At 36.4% G+C, this 26,238-nt stretch overlaps 1 protein-coding gene across 1 annotated transcript in view; it reads right to left on the bottom strand.

The window, feature by feature from the left end:
• Positions 1-26,238, bottom strand: part of PEX7 (peroxisomal biogenesis factor 7) — an 82,916-nt gene that overhangs the window by 39,258 nt on the left and 17,420 nt on the right. Inside the window, exons 6-8 of the mRNA XM_006747762.3 lie at positions 12,705-12,811; positions 11,148-11,261; positions 9,350-9,405 (exon numbers count right to left, since the gene is read on the bottom strand). Of these exons, the coding sequence (XP_006747825.2) occupies positions 9,350-9,405; positions 11,148-11,261; positions 12,705-12,811 (277 nt within the window). The remainder of the gene's footprint in view (positions 1-9,349; positions 9,406-11,147; positions 11,262-12,704; positions 12,812-26,238) is intronic.

Below are 26,238 nucleotides of genomic sequence, written 5' to 3'. Positions count from 1 at the left end.
CTTGCCAAAAATTTTATAAGTCAATGTTTGGTGTATTACTACCAAAAACCATTGACAAAGAACATTTGGAAGGTTAGGCTACTTATAAAAGTATCATGAAGCTGAAGAGTATTACTCTACATTTATCATATTAGTTTCATAAATTTTTTTTATAAAAAATTTTTACAAATTTTATGAGTTAGATCTTTAAGTATCTAAGAAGTATTTGCTACACCTGGAAGAGACAAAATGTTGCTTTTTCTAATAAAAAACATAATTTTAATTTGACAGCTTTTACTTTTGTTTGGCTGCATTACATCCTGGATCTGCTGATTTCCAACTGTGTTTACAAAACAATCCACTTAGTATGAAACCAAAAACAAGCACTCAGAACTCAAATCATGCTCCTGCATGGTTGGCATATAGCAAACATGCCTCAGCAGAAAAAGAAGTTACTAATGAAGAGTACATCAGAAGAAGATGATGTGCTAAAATCTATGGTGATAACATTCACAGAAGAATGGAAATAATTCACTATGAAATAGTTTAGATTTAGTACTATCTTGAGTGAAGTTTAGAAAGAACCGATATGCTATCTTCTTCTTCTTTTTTGTTTTTTTAACATATAATGTATTATTCGTTTCAGAGGTATAGGTCTGTGATTCAACAGTCTTACATAATTCACAGCGCTCACCGTAGCACATACCCTCCCCAAGAGAGCAGGAAGGGAAGAATGAAGGGGGAAAAATCGGTGGGGGAGACGGACCATGAAAGACTGTGGCCTCTGAGAAACAAACTGAGGGTTCTAGAGGGGAGGGGGGTGGGGGGATGGGTTAGCCTGGTGGTGGGTATTAAAGAGGGCATGTACTGCATGGAGCACTGGGTGTTATACACAAACAATGAATCATGGAACACTACATCAAAAACTAATGATGTAATGTATGGTGATTAACATAATAAAAAAATAAATATATAGATTTAAAAAAAAGAAAGAACCGATATGTATTTTTTTTTAAAGATTTTACTTATTTATTTGACAGAGAGAGAGTGCGTGCACAAGCAGGGGGAGTGGCAGGCAGAGGGAGAAGCAGGATCCCTGCTGAGCAGGGAGCCCGATGTGGGACTCGATCCCAGGACCCCGGGATCATGACCTGAGACTAAGGCAGATGCTCAACTGACTGAGTCACCCAGGCACCCCAGAACTGATGTGTATTTTTTTTAATATTTTATTTATTTATTTGACAGAGAAAGAGATAGCAAGAGCAGGAACACAAGCAGGGGGAGTGGGAGAGAGAGAAGCAGGCTTCCCACCGAGCAGGGAGCCTGATGCGGGGCTCGATCCCAGGACCCTGAGATCATGACCTGAGCCAAAGGCAGACGCTTAACAACTGAGCCACCCAGGTGCCCCCTGATGTGTATTTTTATGGAGTATATTGCCCATCCACTAAAGGGAGTTCTGATATTTTTCATAAGGTTGGAGCTTTTATTTAATCTAAACACTAATTTCAAATGCTATGTTACATATTAATTTTTAGATTTTTATTATTTATTCAGTGAAACATAAAGAGCTACTATACAGGTAAAGGACTTAAAGCTTTTTCTATTAGATATGATAATATATCCACATAAAACAAAAATATGAAACTCGAATTTTATAATACTAAAATCTCCATCACATCATCAGTTTTGATATAATGAACATAATATGAACTATTTTAAAACGAAATTTTAAAGGCTTAAAAAACTAGACAAAATATAAAAATGGACAAGTAAATGAAAACTTCTATTTGAAGAGCTTATGTTATAAAAACTAGCCATCCAAATCTAGAGGTAATATCTGTATAATTATCAGTGCTGAAAATTAAACAGGTTATTGCTGGTCTTTTGTCTTAAATTTTTTTCTTTTTATCAAAATGAGTTTTCTGGCACTAAAAATATCATCAATCCAATGAGATTTAAAATTCTTCAGGGGATAAAATTAACTCCTATCACATGCGTTAAAAAATCTACCAAAAACATATCTTTTCTGACCTTTCCAATGCATGGTCACCACACACAAATAATGAGAACTAAACTCATACAAGACATTACTACAGTTAAAGTCGTATTCTCAGCATGTTTTAAAATTACAAAATACATTACATATATTAAAAAATGAAATTTTAAAAAATGATTTTGTTTTCGTTATCTACTTTCCTTCTCATAAGAAAGTCTTTGGTAGTGCTATATTGAAATACACAATTACTAACCTCCAGTTACATTTAGTATGAAGGTAGTACAGTAAAATAGCCATAATGTATGTTAAAATGAAAATTCTATTTCTGGAAAAAAGAGGATGCTGCTTCTACATACTGCCTGTGATGGAATTTGGTTTAAGTTTTTTACTCCACTTCATATTGAGAAAATGATTACCAATTTTGCAGGGGAAAAAAAAAAGAATTCTAGGCTTCAGGCTTGACTAGGGAGAATATTCCTATGAAAACCTTAAAATGGCCCTGGTGAACGGAAGCTTAGGGGACACTAAAAGCTTGGCTGGGAAGGAAAGAGAAATGTAAGAGAGAACTTAAAAGAAGATACAGGATAAAGGAATAAGTTACAGGCTAAGGGGGAAGTCAGTAGGGAATTGGAGAACAATAAGAACGGAGGGAGAAGGGGTGATTTCATGGAGTCCTGAAAACAACAAGAGCTTATGGGGTTAAGAGCACTCATGTCCAATGGTAGCAGAGAAATGGACAGGTACAGATTTAGATCAATCCGCAGGCTTGCAGTGGAAAATGAGATAATTTGTGCTTGAGCCCTACAGTTATTATTTTTTAAAGAGATAAAAAAGGCCTTTTAGTGAATAAGGTTGGTGAGGTGTCTTAAGAAGAAAAGCAAAGGTTGGGACAGTGGAAAAACTAGCACAGTATTTTCAAGCACGTCCTCTTCTGTAATTCTTATAATCAATTTGTGAGGAGAGATATTATTAATTCCATTTTACATATGAAGAAACCTGGATTCTAAGTTATATAGGAAAACTGTGCATTAAATGTCCTTTTCAGTTATATGTGAAGGATCTCCTATTATTCATTATCATTTCACTTTTTCCAAATGCTTACAAATACAGCTATGACACTTGTGACCTTGCAGGATGTCACTGAAACCATTCCTCTCCCCAGAAGCACTAAACATCTATCCCCCAAACTCCAGTCTTGCTCAGGCTTCAGGAAAGAGGCAAAACCTAATTCTTAGAAATAGAGAGAAAAGTAAGACTGTGAGCCTCAAATTGTGATGATTTTTGAGCATGTTCAGCTATCTACAAGATTTTGGAGTAGTACAGTTGACGTTCAAAAGTCCAGTCTCAACAAATATTTCTGAGACAAATTTACATCTACAAAAATAAGGCATTTCCCAACTGGGTCCTCAAAGATACTTAAGTATATAGATAAAATAGGGTATGGCCAGTAAGGTTAAGATCATAATGACAGTTCTGAGAAGAAGGTATAGGTAAGTCACTAGGTTTTTCCCTTTAATTAGAAACAGGACAGAAATGGATTTAATATGCCCCTTAATAATTCCTAGAAACCCCAGAAAGACCCAATTAAAATTGTTAGAGACACTAAAAATGAGATCAAAAGATTAATGCCCCATATCATTTGGTCAAGTCTCCAGTGATCAGTTTCAAACACCAGAAAGGTCTTTGAAATCCAAGGACTAGATTCTATATCCAGAAATCCCTTTTGAGCCCACAGGTGACACCATGTAAAGAGAGAAAACTGAAAGTTCAACTCTTCATCCTGTTCAGCCCATCCAAAGGACCTCACATCACTGGCCATTCACATCTGGTTGAAATCTCTCCCGAAGATTCTGTGGCATACTCCTGTTTTAAGTGGGCTGGCCCCTTCTTTCTTCCAATATTAATTCTCTCCTGCATTTTGCTCTTCTTTCTCTAAACTTATTCATTCTTGTGGATTGACCTGTCAGTAAGTTAGTGGTCTTCAAATCCATATTTAGAGCCCAAACCTCCAGCCAATAATCTAGCTCCACAATTCCAGTTTAGAAAAAGTTTGGGGTGGATGGCAAGCAACTGCCAAGTTTTCTTCCTGTCTGCCATGTTGCCATTCTTTGGCTCCCATGCCAGAAGTTCTATAATCACTCCTTACTATTTTATACAGACTACTAAAAAAAAAAAAAAAAAACTGGTTATGGCATCCTTTTAATTGATAGCTGGAAGCCTCAGTGTGATAATGTTTTCCAATTCACCTGCATGCTTGTATTGGATAAGTAAAAAAAAAAAAAAAACAAGTTAGGGCATGTAATTTCTCTCAAGGAATTGTTGTAAATTATTCTATTCCAAAGTACATTCCACAGAAACAAAGTTATATAGCTTCTACCATATCAACCACTGACTCAGAAGTAAAGGAGAGAGGAATTCTGGTTAGCTGAAGCAGCGAGGCCATGCAAATCCAAAACTCTTAGTGCATCTTCACAAAAAACTAATACAGAATAAGAAGAACAAATAAAGCTACACAAAATTTGGGGCGCCTGGGTGGCTCAGTCAGTTAAACATCTAACTCTTCATTTCAGCTCAGGTCATGATCTCAGGGTTATGAGATCAAGCCCCACAACAGGCTCCATGCTGGGTGTGAGCATGGAGCCTGCTTGAAACTCTCCCTCTTCTTCTCCCTCTACCCCTGCTCACGTGTGCGAGCTCACTCTCTCCCCCTCTCAAAAAAAAAAAAAAAAAAAACCTACACAAAACTCAGGCTTCCAACACACCTGAAATTCTAATTACAGGTAAAAAAGAAAAATAAAAACAGAACCACAATGAGCTATCTCCCATGTTCCAGCTGCAAGCCTAACTGGACACTTTAATCTGTAGCAGGGAAAACTGAACTGCAACAGTCAGGGTCGCCAGGAAAAAATATCAAATAACTTACAAGGACAAAAGAATTAGACTGGCATTGGAATTTCCAAAAACAAGACAGAAAGCGAGGCAAAAATGAGGTAGCATTTTAAAAAAACTCCAGAAATGTAAATCAAAGAGTTTCTATTCAGATAAGCTACACTTTAAGAACAAGGCTATAGAGAAACAGTTTTAAACATGCAAGAGCTCCTGAGAATTCTGAACCCATCAGCTCTTCTTAAGGAATTTACTAGAAGATAAACTTCATCAAAGTAAGACATAATGGGGAAATTTCAGCAAAAAGATTGATGATGAATATTTAATATATTTAGTCATATATCTAAGACTAAAACAAAGATGAAAACAAGAGTGGAAAAATAATTCATGTTAAATGTTGCAAGGTCTGACAAAGTATAAATAAAATAACTCAAAATTTGACGGAGAAGAGAAAGGGGGTAAAAAGGAAAGTAGAGTAAGTTCACTGCTTGTTGTATATGCAATAAATAGGTGTTAAAATACCATTAAAAACTCGTAAGTCAGATAACAGTTACATTTTTTAAAACAGGGGAATAAAGGCATTAAGAAATTTAAATAAAAGAAGAAAATAAACCTTCAAAACACAACAAAAAATACATCATATACAGAAACAGCAAATATAATACATATAATAGTCACCACATAAAATGATATGACAGACTTGATACCAAACATGTTTTTATCAAGAAATATGGATAGGTTAAACTTGACTATTACAATAAAAAGACTTTTTATTTAGTTCACCTAGCAAGACCCAAATATATGCTCTATACAAAAGACATATCAAAAACAAAATGTATCAAAAAAGCTAAAAATGAAGGTATGGGAAAAGATGTACCTAGAGAGTGGAAACAATCTGAAAGCAGGGGCAGTGACACAGGTAAGAGACAAAGCACAACTAAAGCTAAAAGGATCAACTGTGACAAAGAAGTATTCTCTTTGATGCTAAAAGTCTCAATTCACTATATGGCTGTTATAAATATCTATGCACCAAATACACCATCTACTTTTATGAAATCAAAACTACAAGAGTTGCAGGGAGAGAGACAGAAACCCAATGATAATACTTTTAACATCCCACTCTCAGGACAAAACAAATTAAGTGGACAAAAATTAAAATAAGATACAGAAGCTCTAAACAACAATCAGTAGAGCTTATGTCACATATTGAACTTTACAGCATAATAATACGGAATAAACCTTCTTCTTAATTGCTTATGAAACATTCACAAAAACTGATCATTTATTAGGTCCCCCCCAAAATCAATATGTTCTATAAAACAGAATGACTAAAAATTGTATTCTCTAATCACAATGCAATAAAAATAGACATTTTTAACAAATTTTTAAAAATTAAAAAGCCCTTTCATTTGGAAATTAAGCAACTTCCTATTAAACAACTCTTGGAAGAAAGGGGAAATATAAACAGAAGTTACAAATCTTTTAAAAATGATAATGAAAACATTATGTATCAGAATGTATGGGCTAGAATTGAAAACAGTAACTAGAAGAAAATTCATAGCCTTAAACACTTTATTAACAAAATAAAAGAATAAATATAAATTCCTGGCTCAAAAGTTGATAAAAGAACAAGATAAGCCAGAGAAAGTAACAAGAAGGAAATAAGATAAAAGTAGAAATTAATGAGGTGATGAATAGAAAAATAATAGTTCTAATTAATAAGCCAAAATCTTGTTTGCTGAAGAGAAATAACAAAATACATATACCATTAAATAACTTAAAGAAGAAATCACAAACATACAAAATCAGAAATTAGAGTGAAATAATCATTGAAACAGGAGAAATTAAAAAGTCATGACACTACTTTATAGACATTTGTAACAAATTTGAAAATCTGTAAGTTAAGGATAATTTCCAAAACTGATCCCATTAGAGATGAAAAGTTATCACCTTTGAATACTAGTGCAAAAGCTCTAGATAAAATATTAGCAGATCAAATTCAACACCACATAAGAAAATAATACACAAAGATCAAGAGGGATTTAGTCCGGAAGGCAAGGCTAGTTCAATCCATTACTATGATTCCTTAATAGCTCTAAGAAGAAAAATCACGATCATTTCCACAGATGCTGTAAAAGCCTTTTGACAAAACTTAAGATCCATTCCTGACTTTAAAAAAGACTCAAGAAAACAAGAGTTGATACACACTTTCTTAGCATACAAACAAACATTTATATAGCTGACCCTTGAACAACCACAAGTTTGAACTGTGTGGGTCCACTTAACATGCAATTTTTTTTTCAATAACCTATACATACAGTACTGTAAATGTACTTTGTCTTCCTTATGATTTTCTCTTTTTTTGAAAATATTTATTCATTTGTAATTTTATTCATTTATTTTTAAAGATTTTATTTATTTATTTGACAGAGAGAAAGAGAGAAAGCATGAGCAGGGGTTGAGGCAGAGGGAGAAGCAGGGTCCCCGAAGAGCAGGGAACCCGACACAGGGCTCCATCCCAGGACCCTGGGATCATGACCTGACCTGAGCCGAAGGCAGACACTTAAATGACTGAGCCACCCAGGTACCCCTTCCTTATGATTTTCTTAATAACATTTTTTTCTCTAGCTTCCTTTATTGTAAGAATACAGTATATGATACATATAACATGCAAAATATGTGTTAATCAACTGTTTACATTATAGGCGAGGTTTCTGGTCAATAGCAGGCTATTAGTTAAGTTTTGGGGAAGTCAAAAGTTATGCAGGGGTCAGCACCCCTAACCCCAGGTGTTCGAGGGTCAACTGTACTTTCACTTAAAGCCAACACCTTACTTTTAACAGGGAAGTGTTAAAGGCACTTTCATGAATATAGAATTAGACATTATAACACCACTTAGCACTTTAATAGAGGTATCTGCCAATACAATTAGAGAAATCAATCAGAGGCGTCAGAATTGGAATTGAAGATACATAACCATCTTTCTTTGCAGATGCTTTGATCATGTACTTGGAAAACCATAAAGAATCAATCATCTTTAGATGGTAGAGAAACAAGCATTCACAAACACTGCTGCTTGGAATAGAAATTGATATATTCCTTTTGGTGGGAATTTGGTGATAGACTAACAAAATTATATGTATGCTTACATTTTAATTCAGCAATATCACTTCTAGGAATATACTCTGAAGTTAATTCTCTAATAATGTGCACATACATACATACAAGGTTATTATTCATTATGCATTGTTTATTTATAAAATACTTGAGGACAAGCTAAATTCCCATAGGAGAGTAGTTGAGTAAACTATAGTACATCCACATAATGGAGTATTATGAGAATGAGAAGGATCTCTATGAACTGAAATAGAGTTATTTCCTGGATATATTTTATATGAAAAAAAGCAAAATTGAAGAGAGTATCCAGAGCACTCCATTTTTGTATAAGAAAGGGGGAAATAAGAAAATAGACATTGTCTACTTATCTGAGCAATATTGATTATTACAGGGTATGTGACCCTACAGAATGGGTTGGAAAGAATAGAGGAAATAGACCTTCCTGAATGTACCTTTACGTACATCTTGACTTTGGAACCATGTTACTGTTTTGTCTGCTCAGAAAAATAGACAAAATCAGTAAGGATGGCAGGAAACGCTAAAATCGAATACAAACAGAAGCAAATGAATCAAACTGTGTTTCCAATCAATGACACAGCCACACTGATGATGGAGGGGAGCAGAATTAATCCAAATAACCTTTAAACATAGTATTTGGACTAGGGGGAAAAAAAGCCCTAAACAATGTGAACTCTAATTAGTACGATTCTGTTTCAGAGAGGCACGGCTCTGCAATTCTGAAACTACTTTCTGAGCATTCTAGGGTTTGCAAGTAAGTCAATATATTGTGGATAATGGGAATTAGGAGTTACAAATCTGGAAAAGGAGAAAAAATAGAACAAACCTTGGGTAGTGTGGGACTGGAACTGGGATGTATGGATAGAGACACACATACACATACATATATATTCGTACAGAGATGCAGATGTGCACACACATATATACACACTCATCTATATACAGTCACAAACATAATAACACTCTTGCTGGCTTTTTTCTACTATAACAATCTCAGCCTTAAGACTCATATAATTAGACCCAGAGAAATGGAATTTCACAATTTTTAAAATCTAAATTTAAAAAATACTGGCTATGCAGCCTATTGTGTGGAAAGGAGCCACTATAGGAATAGCTATCAGGAAAAAAGGCTTTTAAACAGAACAGCCAGGCTGTCTTCAAATAGCAAAGAATATATGCATGTGGCCAGATCAGAAAAACAGAAAAAATGTAATATTAATCCCAGTGGCAAATATTCAAATGTGCCCAGCTCAGATTATTTTCAGATTAGTACAATAAATACATTATTTTTCATAAAAGTTGAAAAGATGCTACTTGGTATTTCACAATGAAACTTCTCAAAAACTACTGTACCTTACAGTGAAATCATAGGAGCAAGAGGCCAGAACGGAAGCATGAAATGGTGAAAACTACAAAAACAAAACAAAATTTTTTTTAAGTTAGCTGTAAGTATAACATGCTACTTCATAAGGTCATTCCCATGAGCGCTACAATAAAGTTTAATCAAGACTGTCACCTAAAATTACGTTTCCCCAAACCTTACATGCTTTAATTCAAGGCAAAAATCTTCTGGCCTTTTAAGCATCAGCTGCAGGAAATACATTTACTTTTACATTCTCCAAAGAAAAGTCATTCCTCAAGCTTTCTGGCACTTATTTAGAATAAAATATTCCCAAAGGGTTGCCATTCTGGAAAAATTAAATACAATTTCATAATGGCTATCCAAAAATGACTCCTACAAATATAAGGGATTTAAGTATATGATTGTACAATATGCAATTATGTAATTTACCAATTTTATGAATACATACTATGATTGCTATATGCACAAGTATCAAGTCATCATTTAATTGTTAAATAAAAACATCTTTAAAAGAATTTTTGTTATTTGTATATCACAACTACTGCAAAGGATAGCAAGAACAAAAACTGCAAATTTAAAGACAAATATCTTTTAGATAAGTTATCAACATACTTTAATAGGCTGCCCTTTGTAATTATATTACTTTAGTTTTTTTTCTTCCCAGTACTTTAATGGTTATATATACATAAATATAACTACATTCGAATATGCTTTATAGTTTGCAAAATACTTTCAGTAAATTACCCAACTTCATTCTCAAAAGCACTGTGAAATAAATATTGAAAATATTTTTCAACTACTACAACCTGTGTGCCATTAAAACAACAACATGGCACCGGATCTCATATGCTGAGTTGCAACCAGTAAAATTTAAAATATTAATTTAACTGAAAATTCAGAATTTTTGAAATAGGAATAACCCAATATCGTATTTAAAAGATGAATAAAGTACTTCTTTGCCCTTAGTATAACAAAACAAAGAATGAAATTAGGAGATGTCACTTAATAATATGTTTTCCACAGTGACTCAGCAAAACCCACCAATAACAGCTGGGAAGCTAATATAAGTCACCTTAGAACCAGGCACACTTCTTGGGAGTGGTAGAAAAAAGTCATCTTTATCTCATCCTCTGCTGTTGGCAGAGCGGAAAATTTTCTATACCCCAAATGTTTGTGAACATTCATATTTATTACCATGTTAGAGAAAAGAAACCTCTCTGTAGTTTCAACAAAGAAACCTTCCCACTGAATGGGAAATTATGAAGAATACCAAAAGCAAATGACCATAGTTAAAAACACATAAAAAGGAATAGTAGAGGGGCGCCTGGGTGGCTCAGTCGGTTAAGCGGCTGCCTTCAGCTCAGGTCATGATCCTGGAGTCCCGGGATCGACTCCCGCATCGTGTTCCCTGCTCAGTGGGGAGTCTGCTTCTCCCTCTGACCCTCCCCTCTCTCATGCTCTCTGTCTCATTCTCTCTCTCAAATAAATAAATAAAATCTTTAAAAAAAAAATTAAAAAAAAAAAAGGAATAGTAGAATGGAAAGGACAGAATGAAAAAACATTTCTATTTAACCTTAAGCACTGATCGGCTACATTGTCCCAATTCATTCAATAATTATTCAAATATTTTACCTAATTTTAGCTTTCATTGTTCATCATCCTTAATTGGCTAACAGAAATACGCATAAAAGCATCCATAACCCCAACCCCTAAACATGTTTTCTATATACTTCATTGGTTATGTTTATATTCATACTCTACATATAAAAAGAAAAGATAAACACTTACTTTCACTCTCCTAACAGCATAGGTGTGACCAAGAAGTTCGAACACTGGCTGCCGTACATTCCTCAGGTCCCAGCCTCTCAAACTACAATCCACTGCCCCCGTCACCAGCAAATTCTGCAGAAACGATTCGGAGAAAAGTGAGCAGTGCACATAACAGAACGAGGCACAGTCTCAAATGACATTGTGGGCTCTCCAATCTACCTTCAGTAGTATCAGGAAGTACATAAGGGGTTAAAAATTATGCCTGACGAATGAGCGCACCTTTCTCTTCAGTGTATTGTGAGGCTTTCCCAAGGGTTAAAAGGCAAGAGGCCTGTTAACTTAGGAATGGGGGGAAAAGGAAAGGGTACAAATTTGATTTTTATGTTTTTCCAAATCTAATTCAATCATTGTTCCCCGCTCTCATGGGCCATGTCTTAATACAATATCTAATCCTTTCTGAGAACCTCTGCAAGTAGTGGTGAGTCTCTCCTATCTGGTCAGGTTTTATAAATCCCTCTGTCTAGAGCCATCGGTGAACCCACACTTCCTGGCTGAACAGGCCAAGTGCTGGGTCCACAGTCAGGCCCATCCCATGTCAACCAGAGCAGTAATTCATTGTATGAATGTGCTGGGTTTCAGTGTAAGCTCATTTGAGGAAAAATTTCAATAATTTAAAACAAAAACAATTTTAACAACTCTCAGCTGTGTATCAGCACCTTTTTTAGAATTCCCAAAAGTGTAACATATAGTCCACAATTCATTTTCTATATGGAAAACTCATTTATGATGACAGAGATTTGAACCGCAGTTATCAGCACTGAAATTGTTTTTTAGATCAAGTATTATTATTGAATATGTACTCTATTTTCTTTTAATCTATTTTATTTCTCTTCGAAGAACTCTGCCAATACAATGCTCTCTTAACTTCTACTAGTTAATTGAAAACTGAGAAGAAACAAGGCATATGTTTTACCTGTCTGTCCCAGTCAACAGACCGCTTCAGGTACAGAAATAGTACATCAACACATGTTTAATCCATTTCTATTCTGAATTCATATGCTCATGTGGTTAACTGAAGCTTTGCAAAGAGATACAAACAGACACTGTTATCGACAGAAGCATGAAGTTTGGTTAGGCTTACATGGGAAGATGAAACAAAATTTTAAAAACTGGTAGACTGTCAAACTAAAAGTCAAATTACAAATAGTTCAGCAGCCTAACCAGCAAAGTGAATGAGGAATGAAAGCAGACGATACAAATTGGTAGGGTTAAGAGCAATAAAGAAAAAAAATTACATAAATTATAAAGCAGCTTTCCCAAATAAGCAAGTAAGGCTGCCCTGTTGAACTTTGAGAATTTCTATTTCTTACTCTGTCTGTTTTATGTGCACTTAAATCCAATTAATGCTAATGCAGGTCACTCACAATCATGAATCAGAATTGAAAGGGACTGAATTTAACTTAATGGTCCATAAACGCTACCAAAGTCCACATAAACGAAGAGAAAATAAAATCCCGAACATTTCAACAATAGGAAGGGCTCAGCAGCAAGGGACAGATCCAGACAGGAGGGTACCTCATTGTATTTACACCAGTCACAGCTCAAAATTTCTGCCTGATGTGCAGGAACCACAATTCTGACTCCTGTTGACTTCACATCCCAGATTCTCAGAGTCTGATCACCTGGTGAGAGATGAAGACTTGATCACTTTCCATCACACCACTTGGATGCTCAGTGACATTGTACTCATGATGATAAATTGAGGGAAAATACTCTGTTTTATTGTTAGGTTCCTACCATCTATCTATATATCATATGCATACATATATTGGTGGTGTTTTTTTTTTAAGATTTAGAGAAAGCACACGAGTGGGAGGGGCAGAGGGAGAGGGAGAGAGAATCTCAAGCAGACTCCACAGCGAGGCCGGAGCCCAGTGTGGGGCTCGATCTCACAACCCTGAGATCACAACCTGAGCTGAAAACAAAAATCGGATGCTTAACCGACTGCGCCATCCAGGCGCCCCCACATACACTGTGTTTAACTATAATAATGCATAGGGCCTAGTCAAAGTGATGAACTACACAAAATAATGTGTTGCAACAATGTTTTTAGATCTACTCAAAGCAGGAAAATCTGAATTTCACACTGAAACAAGTACAGTGGTGAGTACATACACATACACATAGCGGATTTCTCTTCATGATAGGAAAAGGCCCTGAAAATCCTCGGTTTCTAGTCTATAAGAAACCAAATGCTAAAAATTTTACTGTTAAAAGTGGGCAGTCTACCAAGACAGAAGAGAGAATTTTTAATCTTCACGTTTATGTTTACTACATTTTAATAGGCCAGTCAGAGATCTAGTTTTCTCCTTGGAAAAAAACAAGTTGAAAAATTCAGGGATTATATTTGTAATAAAAATATTACAAAAAAAAAAAAAGCCATAAAAAAAATATTACAAAAATGGTTTGCATTGCTTACTTTCACAAAGTTACCTGATTAAATGTTTTATATGCTGTTTGCCTTAGATTTTTATAAAGTATAAGGAGATAACAAAATGACCAGAGGAATAAAACTCAGGATATATATAGGTATCAACATCACCAGTAAATTAGAACCAGTCAGTGATGCTAAGAAAAAGCTGGTACAGCTTGATGAAAGAACGTGGTCTATGGCGCGATGGCAGTCAGGGTGTGGAATTCCGGTTAGTAGCTGTGTGACCCTGCACAAGTTATATAATATCTCTGAGACTCAGTCCTCATTTCTAAAACAGAAACAGAATGCCTGCATGCAGGATTGTACAAGAATTTAGTGTAATAAAGTTTCTGGCACTTAGCGTGGTCTCTGGCACAAAGTAGATACTTTAATATATGGTATACAATAACGCTAAAATTTTAAATCATCCTTTGCTTTACTTACCTATATTTTCCTGGATTCCCAATTCTAAATCATATTGTCATGTAGCTACATTCAGCAATTTTAGATAATTTTTTTTTCTGATTTCTTTGGAAGTTGTTGAAGAAAGATAAGCATTAAATTGTTGGTGGTAATGAAATGTAGAGGTTAAGAATGGGGGCTCTGAAGTTCCGGGGCTTAGTACTAATCCAGCTCAATCATTTGGTCCCTGTTGATGTTTCATCAAGTTACTTAACTTCCCTGATTCTCAGTTTCCTTACCTGTGATAAAATACTTACCTTATGAGTTTAAATCAGATAATGTACTTAAAAAAAAAAATAAGAAAGCAGACCCATGATTAGAAGTCATTCCCACCGCTATTACTAATACCATGAATAATGGCCAATATTTATTGAGTACCTACTTTATGCCAGATGGTGGTCTAAACATTTTGTATGTATTAACTTTTAAAAAACATAGTAAGTGAGATAGAAATTTTGCTAATATAAGAAGCAATTTTTTTTTAAAGATTTTATTTATTTATTTGACAGAGAGAGAGAGACAGCGAGAGAAGGAACACAAGCAGGGGGAGTGGGAAAGGGAGAAGCAGGCTTCCCGCGAAGCAGGGAACCCGATGCGGGTTTCGATCCCAGGACCCTGGGACCATGACCTGAGCCGAAGGCAGACGCTCAACGACTGAGCCACCCAGGCGCCCCTATAAGAAGCAATTTTTGTAGTAATTTACAAATGGGGAAACTGAAGCTTGTGGAGATGAAATAATGCCCTCGGGATAGCAAGCCATGGAGTCAGGATCTGGGACAAGAGCCCAGGTAGGCTGGCTCCCCAGCTGGCCTGCTCCATAATGACACTGTGCTCACCTCCTCATGTGACTGGAGGAGACCCGCCAGACAGTCAATGTTGGCTGACTCTTGAGGAATTCTTTTATTTACATGTTTTTTCAGTAAATTGAGAGGAAAAAAACCTCACATACACACGCGTGCACACACATGATGTTCTGTCATATTTGCATCACAATTATCATAGAAATAAAAATAATAAAACAAATAAACTTGAGACCTCTATTGTACTTCCAGTCCCATTCCCCACCTTCCTTTCCCAGAGGCCACCACAACAGTGAATTTGGCAGCTCTTTAGTCTGTGTTTTGTAATACTTTCATTCCATTTTTATGGATCCATATATAGGTACTATCACTTTATGTGTGGGATTTGTAATTTTTGTTGTTTAAAAATACCATCTTCCTACTTCTTTTTAAATTTGAGTACAGCTGACACATACTGTTACATTAGTTCCAGGTGTACCACGTCCCTACACCTTATGCTGTGCTCCCCCCAAGTGTAGCCGCTGTCTGTCACCACACAACGCTACTACAGTACTATTGACTGTACTCCCTGTGCTGTGCCCTTCATTCCTGCGACTCATTCATTCCCTAACTGGAAGACAGCATGTCCCACTCTCCTTCACCCATTTAGCCCATCTCCCAACCCTCTTCCCACCTTCCTACTTTAAAAAAAGTTGAAAACCACTCTGATAGAAGACAGTAACTAACACTTTTGGATCTAGCTAAATATGGTAGGGATGGGAGGGGATGAGGAGTCTGAAAGTACCAAATGGAAACTGTTCAGAATTAGTATAGACTAGAGCTTCAAATAACTCCAGGGGCCCTAATTACAGTCAACGTCGAGCCTCGAAGTCAGTAGAATTTGTTTCAAAATTTAAAATAGCTTTGATAAAATGATCTTTAGGCTTTCTCTACCTTCGGAGTATAAAGCAGGGTGATGTGGATGGCTAGTGTTTCGTCTGCCCAACAGTACATTTCTTATAGGAAAAGCATCCTTTTCTCACCATGTGACTCTAGAAGGATCTATGGCTCAACACAGCTGACCACCCAGGGACAGGTCCGAGCAAGGCCAGTCATAGTATCTTATTCCCTGTCCTGATCACAGGTTAAAGGTAGGTACCTGGGATTTTTTTTTTCTAACTGTAACTGAAAAAAAAATATCAGTCCCTCTCTTAGGATTAACAGGCTATAACACTGAGGAGCTGCTGGTGGCCACGTCTCACTGTTTGGGGAAAGCAGCTTGCAGAGTGAAGTCAACAAGCAGAGAAAAGTCCAGATTAAAGATAGAAAATGCATCCTGCGGCTGTTCAAGCATCCCTTCCCTTTCTGGGGCTGTTTTTCAATAAATTCCTCAAAGACCTAAGAGAGTTCAAAGTCTATCACCTGTAGGTAAAGGAGACCCCTTCCCATCATGGAAGGAGTGAATGGAATTCCCCTAAAACTTCAGTCTGTAAGAAGCCTAGCCCCAGAGAAAAACATTTGATTCAGCATAAGGCTTCCACTAAAACATAGGAAATACCTAAATGATGTATATACTAGCTTTCAAAAATTTATATTTAATATCAGGTCTGAAACTATAAAGTCTGCTACAGCGGCAACTAAAGCACTGTTTAAAGTTGAATGTGCTGTGTTCATCCTAGTAATTATATCTTATGAGTATGTGAATGATTTAGAGTATCAAAACATTACAAGGAATATGCACTGGGCCTTGAAGAAGTAACTGTTTTCTAGCAACATTACTGGAGTCTCACAAAACATAATGAACAAAAGAAACTTGACACAGAAGTATAAAACAGGCAAATTAATCTATGCAATTAGAAGGCAGGACAGTGGTCACCCTGGAGTGGGGAAGGGGAGCCTCTCAGAATGTTCTGTTTCTTGATCTGGGTGCTATACACACATCTGTATGTGCTCACTGTGAAAATTCTTTGCATTGTACGCTTAAGATTATGCACTGTTCCATATGTGTATTATGCTTCACTAAAAGATTAAGCAATTGCACTACTAGGTATTTATTGAAAGGATACAAACACAGTGATTCAAAGGGGCACATGCACCCCAGTGTTTATAGCAGCAACATCCATAATAGCCAAACTATGGAAAGAGCCCAGATGTCCATCAACAGATGAATGGATAAAGAAGATGTGGTATATATATACAATGGAATATTATGCAGCCATCAAAAACAATGAAATCTTGCCATTTGCAACGACACGGATGGAACTAGAGGGTGTTATGCTAAGCGAAATAGGTCAAAGAAAGACAAATACCATATGATTTCACTCATATGTGGAATTTAAGAAACAAACCAGATGAACATAGGGGAAGGGAAGGAAAAATAAAATAAGATGAAAACAGAGAGGAAGGCAAACCATAAGAGACTCTCAGCTCTAGGAAACAGTGTTGTTGGAGGGGAGGTGAATGGGGGATGGGGTAACTGGGTGATGGACATTAAGGAGGGCAGTTGATGTAATAAGCACTGGGTGTTATATGCAACTGATGAATCATTAAATTCTACCTCTGAAACTAATAATACACTCTATGTTAACTAAACTGAATTTAAATAAAATATATATATGTCTATATATATTTATTTTATATGGCATATATATTTATATAGGAAAAAAAGATTAAGCAAAACGCCACCAGCAAAGACCGGGTGGGTGCCACTCCACATTTCTCGGGGACAATATTTTGGTCCCTTACCATCATATTCAAGCAGCAGTCACACACACACAAAAGCCATGGCCTAGGTTGTCCCTTCTTGCAGTTAACTTAAAAGACACAAAAAGGAGGGAACTGCTCTGAAGGAGCTAAGAATTCCATTGACTTGACAGTCGCTTCTGTTGCACACATTTGGCACTTCATCCTCCTCACTTTGTTTTCCAGGTGGGAGAGACAGCTTCTGGCCCCACGGTACCATGACTCACTCAACTCTTAGCCACCGGGATATCTGCATTTATGTTGGTTTTTTATAATTGCATTTTCCAGACAACTGGCCTTTCATTGTCAGCCAGATGTTGACCAGGGCCCTGTGACAGTGCCACCATCTTCTTATCAGTGGCAGGCCAGCCACCAGCAGCACAACCAGTGAGTCTCAGTGTGCAGCATGGAACAGGAAATGTTGGAGGCTACTACGTCTACTTTCAAGCTACAGCAGGTAAGACGAAGGTAAGAGGAAGGGAGTGTCAATGTTGAATCTGACTCTGCGAAGAACTGAGCAGCAAAAGGATGCATATTGGGCCCAATAATTGAACTGAATTGAAATGCCAGATGCTTATCAAATGTAATATGACTTTTTTCTTAGAGTAGAATGAAGATTTTTTTTTAACTACCAGACCCATTCACTCAGGCATGGCTATGACTTATGCAATTATATGGAGTCTGTAATAGCAGTAACTTAGTTTTCATGGTTCAAAAGAAAGTTTATTTCTTATTAATGTTCTTTATGTAATGAGCTTAAGTATTCTTCCCTTCTATCTCATGCAATTTGGAAATATGAATTCCGTCCTACTAACAACTTTCATGAACTAGACAAAATGCAATGTCCTTAGAGAACCTTTGAACGCTTTGGAAGGTAAATCTAAATCTCTAAACACTCCCCCCCATTTTGGCCTGTCCTAATTTAGCCAATGATAACAAATTTAGTTCCAGATTTGCAAATACCATCTAACTTTGAAGGTGACTCAATTCTTAGAATGACTTCAATACTATATTCTCATGTATTATCTTAAAATATAAACTGCTATAAGCAGTTGAATGGCAAAATTAACCATATGTGCACCATTGGACTCGACATAAAAGTACATCTTGGCTGCCTATCACATAAGCTTCCGCCATGTGTAATATGTGTAAAAACAAATATTTTATAACTTTGGGTTCCACAACCATGAAATTTACAGTTGAGTTTTCTCACGCAAAGATTATAGTATGTTTTATAACAAGCTTCTGTCTGTAAGCAAGAAGACAAAGTAAGAAAATTGATGAAGACCATAATATAACTCAAACAAAACGGAGGGAAAAAAAACAACTAAGGCATTCTCAAACTACAGAAACCACTTCCTCTCCAAATTCAGCACTGAAACCATTCTGTGGGTTTTTAAAAAAAGAGATGAATATTAAGCATGAAATTCCCATTATACCAACAGAAATAAACTATTAGTTTGGCATCTCAAACAAAGCTATGCCATAGACTGGAACAGTGCTTTCCAAATGAGGCTGATCACTAGGTTCAGCTGGGGTGATTAAAAAATGTGCCTCCCAGAGATACTTGATTCAGCAGGACTAAGATGGAGCCCAGAATTCTGTTGTTTTTTTTAAAGCTCCCCCAACAATTCTGACAGCCAGCCAGGTTTCAGGATCACTGGCCTCGTATGCTATTACACAGCCATGCATTCCAGATTCTACCCGGAGCAAGTTCCTCAGATGAGCACTGGTAATCCTTACAACATGTGTTTACATGCCACGGTCATTCAGATGCTCCTCAAATATGCTCTGTTCTCGCACTTCCCGTTCCTTCGCTTTCCAGCTCTCATCTCTTAACTCTCAGTTGTTCGTAGGTAACAGCTTGAACAACCATTTCCTCAGAATGGAGGACCAGCTTCCCTGACCAGCCAACTCTGACGAGATCAGGAATCCTTAGCTGTGTTTCCACAGAATTCTGAGCACACATGTTAATCATAGAAGGCAACACTCATAGAGACCTAACTGTGTGCCAGGTACTGTTCTTAGACTTTTGCACATATTAACTCACTTAATCCTCCTCAAAACTCCACGATGTAAGTATTACCATCCCCTTGTTTTCCAAGTGAGGAATGAAGAGACGGAGGTTAAGCAGCATGACCTGAAGTCAGGTAATAGTGGTGAAAGAATTTTGTCTCAGACAGTCCAGCTCGGAGTCCGTGTTTCTAACCACTATACTTACTATGTTACCTCTCCAGAGAACTTTGCACTCCTTACCATCCATTGTTAGTTTGTTTTTCCTTAGGATCTCTCTTTTCCACTGGATTGCAGCTCTAATAAGACAAAACCCTGTCTACAGTGCCTTTCAATGTATCTACAGTGCCTTTCAATGTATCTTTCAAAAAACAGTGGCCATTCACTTAATATCTAACTGACTCACTGCCAATGTCCCTCTCAACAACCAAAATTAACCTTAGATAGGTTTTTAAAATTCTAATAAGATGGTTACTTCCCATATCTTATATAATAGCAATTAAAAATATATTAGTGTTTGCTTGTGTAAGGCACTCAGCTACGTAAGAGAATACACATGTCTGATAGGAAATGCATGAAAACAAGAGTAAGAAAATATGCAAAGAAGTTCATTTGCCTCCTAATACACTGTACATAGCTTGGTAAGCAAATTTTCTCATCTCACTTGAAATGGCAAAGGCACAGTGAAAGCTTCAGAGCGGGCCCCATCCTTTACTGTACCACAAACTCTCCTCTCGTAGAATGGAAGAAAAAACTTCAAATCTTTTCAACTTTATTAAGGAGGCTACTATTTGAAAACCATTAGGAAGGAATATTTCAGGAAAATGGCAAATGCTTAATAAATAAACCTTCCAATGAGTTTCTAAAAGCATAAAAGCTGGCAGAAAAATGGCTTTCCTTTATCCAATTTTTTAAAAAGACACATTTTATAGCTCACAGGTCCAGGGCTTGGTTTTCGTGAAATCCCTTTAAGTGCTGGATGTGCATACAATCTAGTGAATATCGGCCCCGTGGAACGTGTCCAGCCACTGCCACCTAATCACTATTCACTCTTTCCATTCTTGGTGTATGAGTTGGACTACCACCCTCTTTCTCATTTCCCATTCCCAACCGCAGGAGTAAGCTGGGCCCACACCAGTCGATTACATCCCCCTCTCCGTGGCACAGTGATCAGCTTAGAACACTCACGTGGACCATCAGACGAGAGAAAATGAAACTTTCCTAGATGTCTGAGAAGGAGTCTCACACGTTTCCTACTGGACGGAAAGCAGAAAGGATAGAGGGGTTAGAGCTGCTGCCGTCTTACTTTCACATGGTGCGTGATACAAAACCAACTTAAAAGAATACAGAAGAGATGGCAAGAACATCCTCTAAGCCCTACATCCAGCCATGCGTATAAAGCCAGATGTAATTTTGGACATTTCAACAATGCGAACAAATAAATTATCTTCTTACTTAAAGTGGTTTGGTTCAGAATTTCTTTGACTTTCAACCAAAGAAATCCTGGCTGATGTGACCACTATTTATATTTATTTCTAATAGAACACAGGAAGGTGATGTCATTAAGCAGATAATCTTTTTTTTTCTATTAAACCAAACGGACATTGTGATGATAAAAGACTGTTTAAATATTACCGATTTGTAACGGGCAGGTAGTTAAGTTTTGTGATTATATTGCTAACTCTCCACACAATAAGTCTTTTCCTGCTCTTCAGTCTCATACACTGAATATTCTGTATGCAACATCCAGACTCAATATTATGTATACCATGCTACACAAAAGGCCAATGTAAAAGGAAGAGGAGTGTGTGACTCAGCCCAAATAAAAGGCTAATATACACAATGTTGCCTGACATTTAAATAAATGCAGGTGTATTAGTTCAAGATTTTGTCACCATTAGATTTTATATTTGGTCATGGTCATAAAAAGAACAAGGAAAATGAAGATAATTTTAGAACCTTAAATAATAATATACATCAACAAAATTACATATAATAGTAAGGTAAAGGAATTTTTTTAAAAATCTATCAGTAGTTCAAGGAGTTTTACTTATTAATACTTTTCCAAATATGTAAAATTATACTCATTATTAATTCCAGGTTATTATGAATGCTGCCAATTAGAGCTCCCACCAGACATGTCTTCACTGCTTCACCAGAAGGGAAGTATGTTTCAGTTCATTCTGAAGACAGATCTATTTTATACTACTAATTCATTCAGGGTTTGAAATGACTCCTTTGAAACTATAGGACATAAGGCCAAAGGGCATCCCTACTCGAAGAAAATGATGCTAACTAATGTCAATCTAATTCACATCCTTAAAAGAATTTTAATTGAACTTGTACTAATACTCTCTGTATTAGGGCTTTTCACCTATGGTAAATTATAACCATTATGCTGAACTGTGGTCGTCTTACAGATCTGATTCACCATAAGCATGAAACTCATTAGCATTTACACTAAAAGGATAAAGATGACTAACCAAGTTATATAGGCAGGCTAAAGGGTTAGTTAATTCGAATAGCATATCAATATTGCTATCACTTACTTAATACCCACCCAGCCTTATAATTAGCTGTGCCACAGAAAAATTTAAAAAATCAAAGAAGAAATTTAAGCTTTGAAAAGGAAATGTGCCAAGGAAAAATATATTTACTGGTGCCATCCCAAAAGATTTGATATCTTGGGAAAGATTTAACTCAGATTACGAACAAAACACTATGACTCAGACAACTTAGAAATTTTGAAAATAATAGTAATAATCTTATAAGTATACTGTTCTTCATTCTAGAAAACCATGCTGTTAATTTTAACCATTGAACATTTTTTGACTTAACTGAACCTCTATACACAGAATTTACTATTATTTGCTATTACCTTGGAATCTAAGAAATTGCTTAATCTAAGGGACATGTTTGTCTGTATACCATTTACCTGAAGATTTCCAGTTCTGAGTGTCTTCAACCTAATAATACTTTAGAATTGAGGGACATTTGGTCATTTTAAATTTTTAGAATAAAAAAATAATAAAATAAACGAAAGGAAAGGATTTCTGTGATGTTATATTTACCATGGAAGCCACTCAACATAATTCAACAACTCAGGGCGTTGATAGAGTTTAGTAGCAAGTAAGGAGCAATTATCTTACTGACTGCCTATTTGGGGGTGCTGGATAATTAAATGAGGAGACAACAGTAGACACACTCTACCTCCTCCCCTAGTATTTTCTTCTCTCCTCCCCTAAACAACCAAACTGCACGGAAGAGCTTCCACTGCTTTATCTCCCCTCAAGACACTTTATACAAAGTGTCAGCAAACATCTCCTGTGAAGGACCCAACAGTAAGTATTTTTGGCTTCAAGGGCCATCCGCCTCTGCCACAGCTACTCACCTCTGCCATTATGGCACAAAAGCAGCTAGAGACAATCTGTAAAAGGATGGGCATGGCTGTGTTCCACTAAATCTTTGTTCACAAAACCTGTCAGTGAGTCATTTTGATCTGAGGGCAGTAAGTAGTTTGTCAACCTGTACTCTAGTCTAAGGTTTCTTCTCTTTAGTCCTTCCTGGGGGCTCCGATTTACTACAGTGGCTTTACTTACCATTTATGAGCCAATGACACAATTTATTCATGAGGCTAGATGTCTCAGCTCCAAACTCAACCTACTCATCAACAGCCCCCTGTGTGCCATGAGCTCAGTGCGCTCTAAAACAAAACTCTAGATCTTCTCCTGCAAACTATTTCTTACCTCTGTTATGACATTAACCACCCACCAATTTATCCTTGGCAGGAATCTAGGAGTTATTCTTTACTCATCCTTCTCTTTTCACCTCTTGTACATCTTATAAAATCATCTCCAAATACCACTCAAGTCAGCCTAATTTCTGCCAGCTCTTCTGCCACCATCCTGATCCAGGCCTTCATTTCTCGGTTAATCTTCCTGCATTCGCTCCTGCTCACCTCCCAACTGTTCTCTACACACAGCCAGAAGGAATTTTTTTAAATGCAAGCCTAATCATATCACTCCCTTGCTTAAACCTCTTCAGTGCCTTGCCCATGTCCATAGGATAAAATCCAAAATCTTGAATCCAGTCCATAAGGTGTCCATCTGGGTGCCTCTCTACTGCCCAACCTCATTTTCACTACCTTTTCTTCTTAAGCAGTGGTCTCCCTGGCCTTCTTTCAGTACCTCAAATGCACCAAGTTCTTACTTTTGGTCCTATTCTCTCTGCCTAGAATGGTCTCTCTTTCTGTGCCACGCAAGGCCTCCCACTTTTCACTGAGCCAATTCCTTATTCATCCTAAATGAAAGCCAGAAAACTATTAAGCAAAAAATTGATAGTCTTGGCTACCAAAAAACTTAAATGCATATACAGTAAAAAAATATATATACAACATAAAACAGTTAAAAGACAAACAAAAAACGGGAAAATATACGTAAGATACAGAAGACTAATTCCTAAATATAAAAAAGAGCTCATACATCAATATAGAAAAACAACAACAACAACAAACAGCTCTCAGTAGAAAAATGGGCCAAAAACATGAACGTGAGACTCACAAAGGAAAAACTATAGTGGTGGTCAATGGACATATAAAAAATATTCACTATCCCTTGTAATCAAATATGCAAATCAAAACAAAAATAGGTATCATTTTTCACGTATCAGATGGGAAACCATTTAAAAGATTAAGGAGGTGCATTTATTTATCATTTCAAGGTCCAAATCTTAAAATAACTATTACCTTAACATTACCAGATTCTCACTATCAGAATTAATTGACATCATCTAGACTGGGAAGGTTGTTGTTATTGTTTTGATTAATCTATAAGGTGTTGCTGCTCTATAATAAACACTTTTGAAAGTCATTAGTGTCATATAGATTGTATTTATGTATATATTCTCCAGATGATGTCATTTAATAAATCCTCACATTGGAATACTCGGAGACATTGGTTTACCCTTCCCACTACTTGTTCACAGGGGCAGGGTCAAAGTGACTTAAGGAGGCAGCCTAGCACAGCAACCCTGCCCTGCCTATGCCAATTAGTTGTTCACTTTTGTTTCATTCCTACACTTTTTACAGCTTTACTGGCACTCCGTACATTACATAAATTATCTAAAAGAAAAATGAAGCAATGTATATTAAAGTGTCAGAGATTTTAGGAAGGAAATAGTATTCAGAAAATTCTTTAGCCAAATGTTTATTGGTGGTAGATCAAATAAAAAAAAACATGGTATACCTCTTTTTCTACCTTAAATTTGTTTTAATTCCATAAGCTTAAGTATATAATATAAATTCATATATAAAATTCATAAAGTATAATTGGTGAATGTTCTTTTCCATCAAGTTTATTTAAAACTAGAGTCTAATAACGCCTTCTGAATGGTGGCATGACTCTCTCAATTCAACTATAATAGGACTAAGGCTACTAAGAGATCTCCACAATCAAAAGCTGTTTTATAATAACAATGCTTGCAGTAGGGAAAATGAATTTGGGATGGGAGATTCTCTGATGCACAATTATAAAGTTATTTTCCTGTATAATTTCAACAACAAAAGCCTTATAGCTATAAGCATATAAAACCTAACATCAACTAAGCAAATTCAGCCCTTAAAGACATCTGACTTTTTCCTCAGGAATATTCCCCATAAATATTTTTCACTTTTTAAAATATTTTTTATTTTTTATTAGAGAGAAAGCAAGCACAAGCAGGGGGAGCAGCAGGCAGAGGGAGAGGGAGAAGCAGGATCCCCTCTCAGCAGGGAGCCTGATGTGAGGCTCGATCCCAGGACTCTGGGATCATGACCTGAGCTGAAGCTAGATGCTTAACCGACTGAGCCACCTAGGTGCCTCAAACATTTTTTTCATTTTTGTACTCCATATTCTGGAATGAGTATAGGAATTTTTATGGAGGAATATAAGAAAAAGCTAACCGTGGTTCTATGGAGGGGGAGGGATGAGGACTTACTTTTTATTTGGCATGTTTCTGTGCTGTTTGAATTTCCTCACTATGCATATGGTAAATCTAGAATAGGGATTATGTAGGATACCATTTTTTTTTCTTTATAAATTATTTTTTTGAAAGTTACAAAAGAAGCAAAAAATAGTGATCATTTTACTTTGTCAATCATCACAAATATCTATCATTAATTAGCACACATTACACATTCTCGTAACTGGTACTCAGACTTAGCCACCTTTATTCCGATAAACAAACCAAGGATAATGCCATCTAAAGGAAGGAGCTCAGGGGCTAATAAAAAGAACTAGAACGGTTCCCAATTTTGGAAGATTTATAACCAGTTATGATATGCCTAAGACAAACCATATTTGTTCATTAATAGTTGAAAAGTAGTCCACGCCTGGCTGATTCTTATCTAGAGGCTGATGAAGAATGAAACCATCTACAGAGCACAAAGAATAGTACAGTGGGCCCTTTCCCCCTCCAAATTGCAAGTACACAGCACCACCTGCTGGGGAAAGCAAAGCCACCACTCACTACAAGTAAGGCTTTTTTTTTTTTGTTTTGTTTATAAAGTAAAAATTCAGTTTATTAATCTGTTTATGACACAGTACACAAGAGGCAAAGTGTTTCACATCATAGATTTCACTTCCAACTCCTCGGAATGTTCATT

This window comes from Leptonychotes weddellii, chromosome 8 (genome assembly GCF_054177405.1).
Source record: "Leptonychotes weddellii isolate Sample4059 chromosome 8, ASM5417740v2, whole genome shotgun sequence".
Lineage (NCBI taxonomy): Eukaryota > Metazoa > Chordata > Mammalia > Carnivora > Phocidae > Leptonychotes > Leptonychotes weddellii.
Note: the sequence above shows the minus strand (reverse complement) of the source record. Positions and strands in the feature narration are given on the sequence as shown.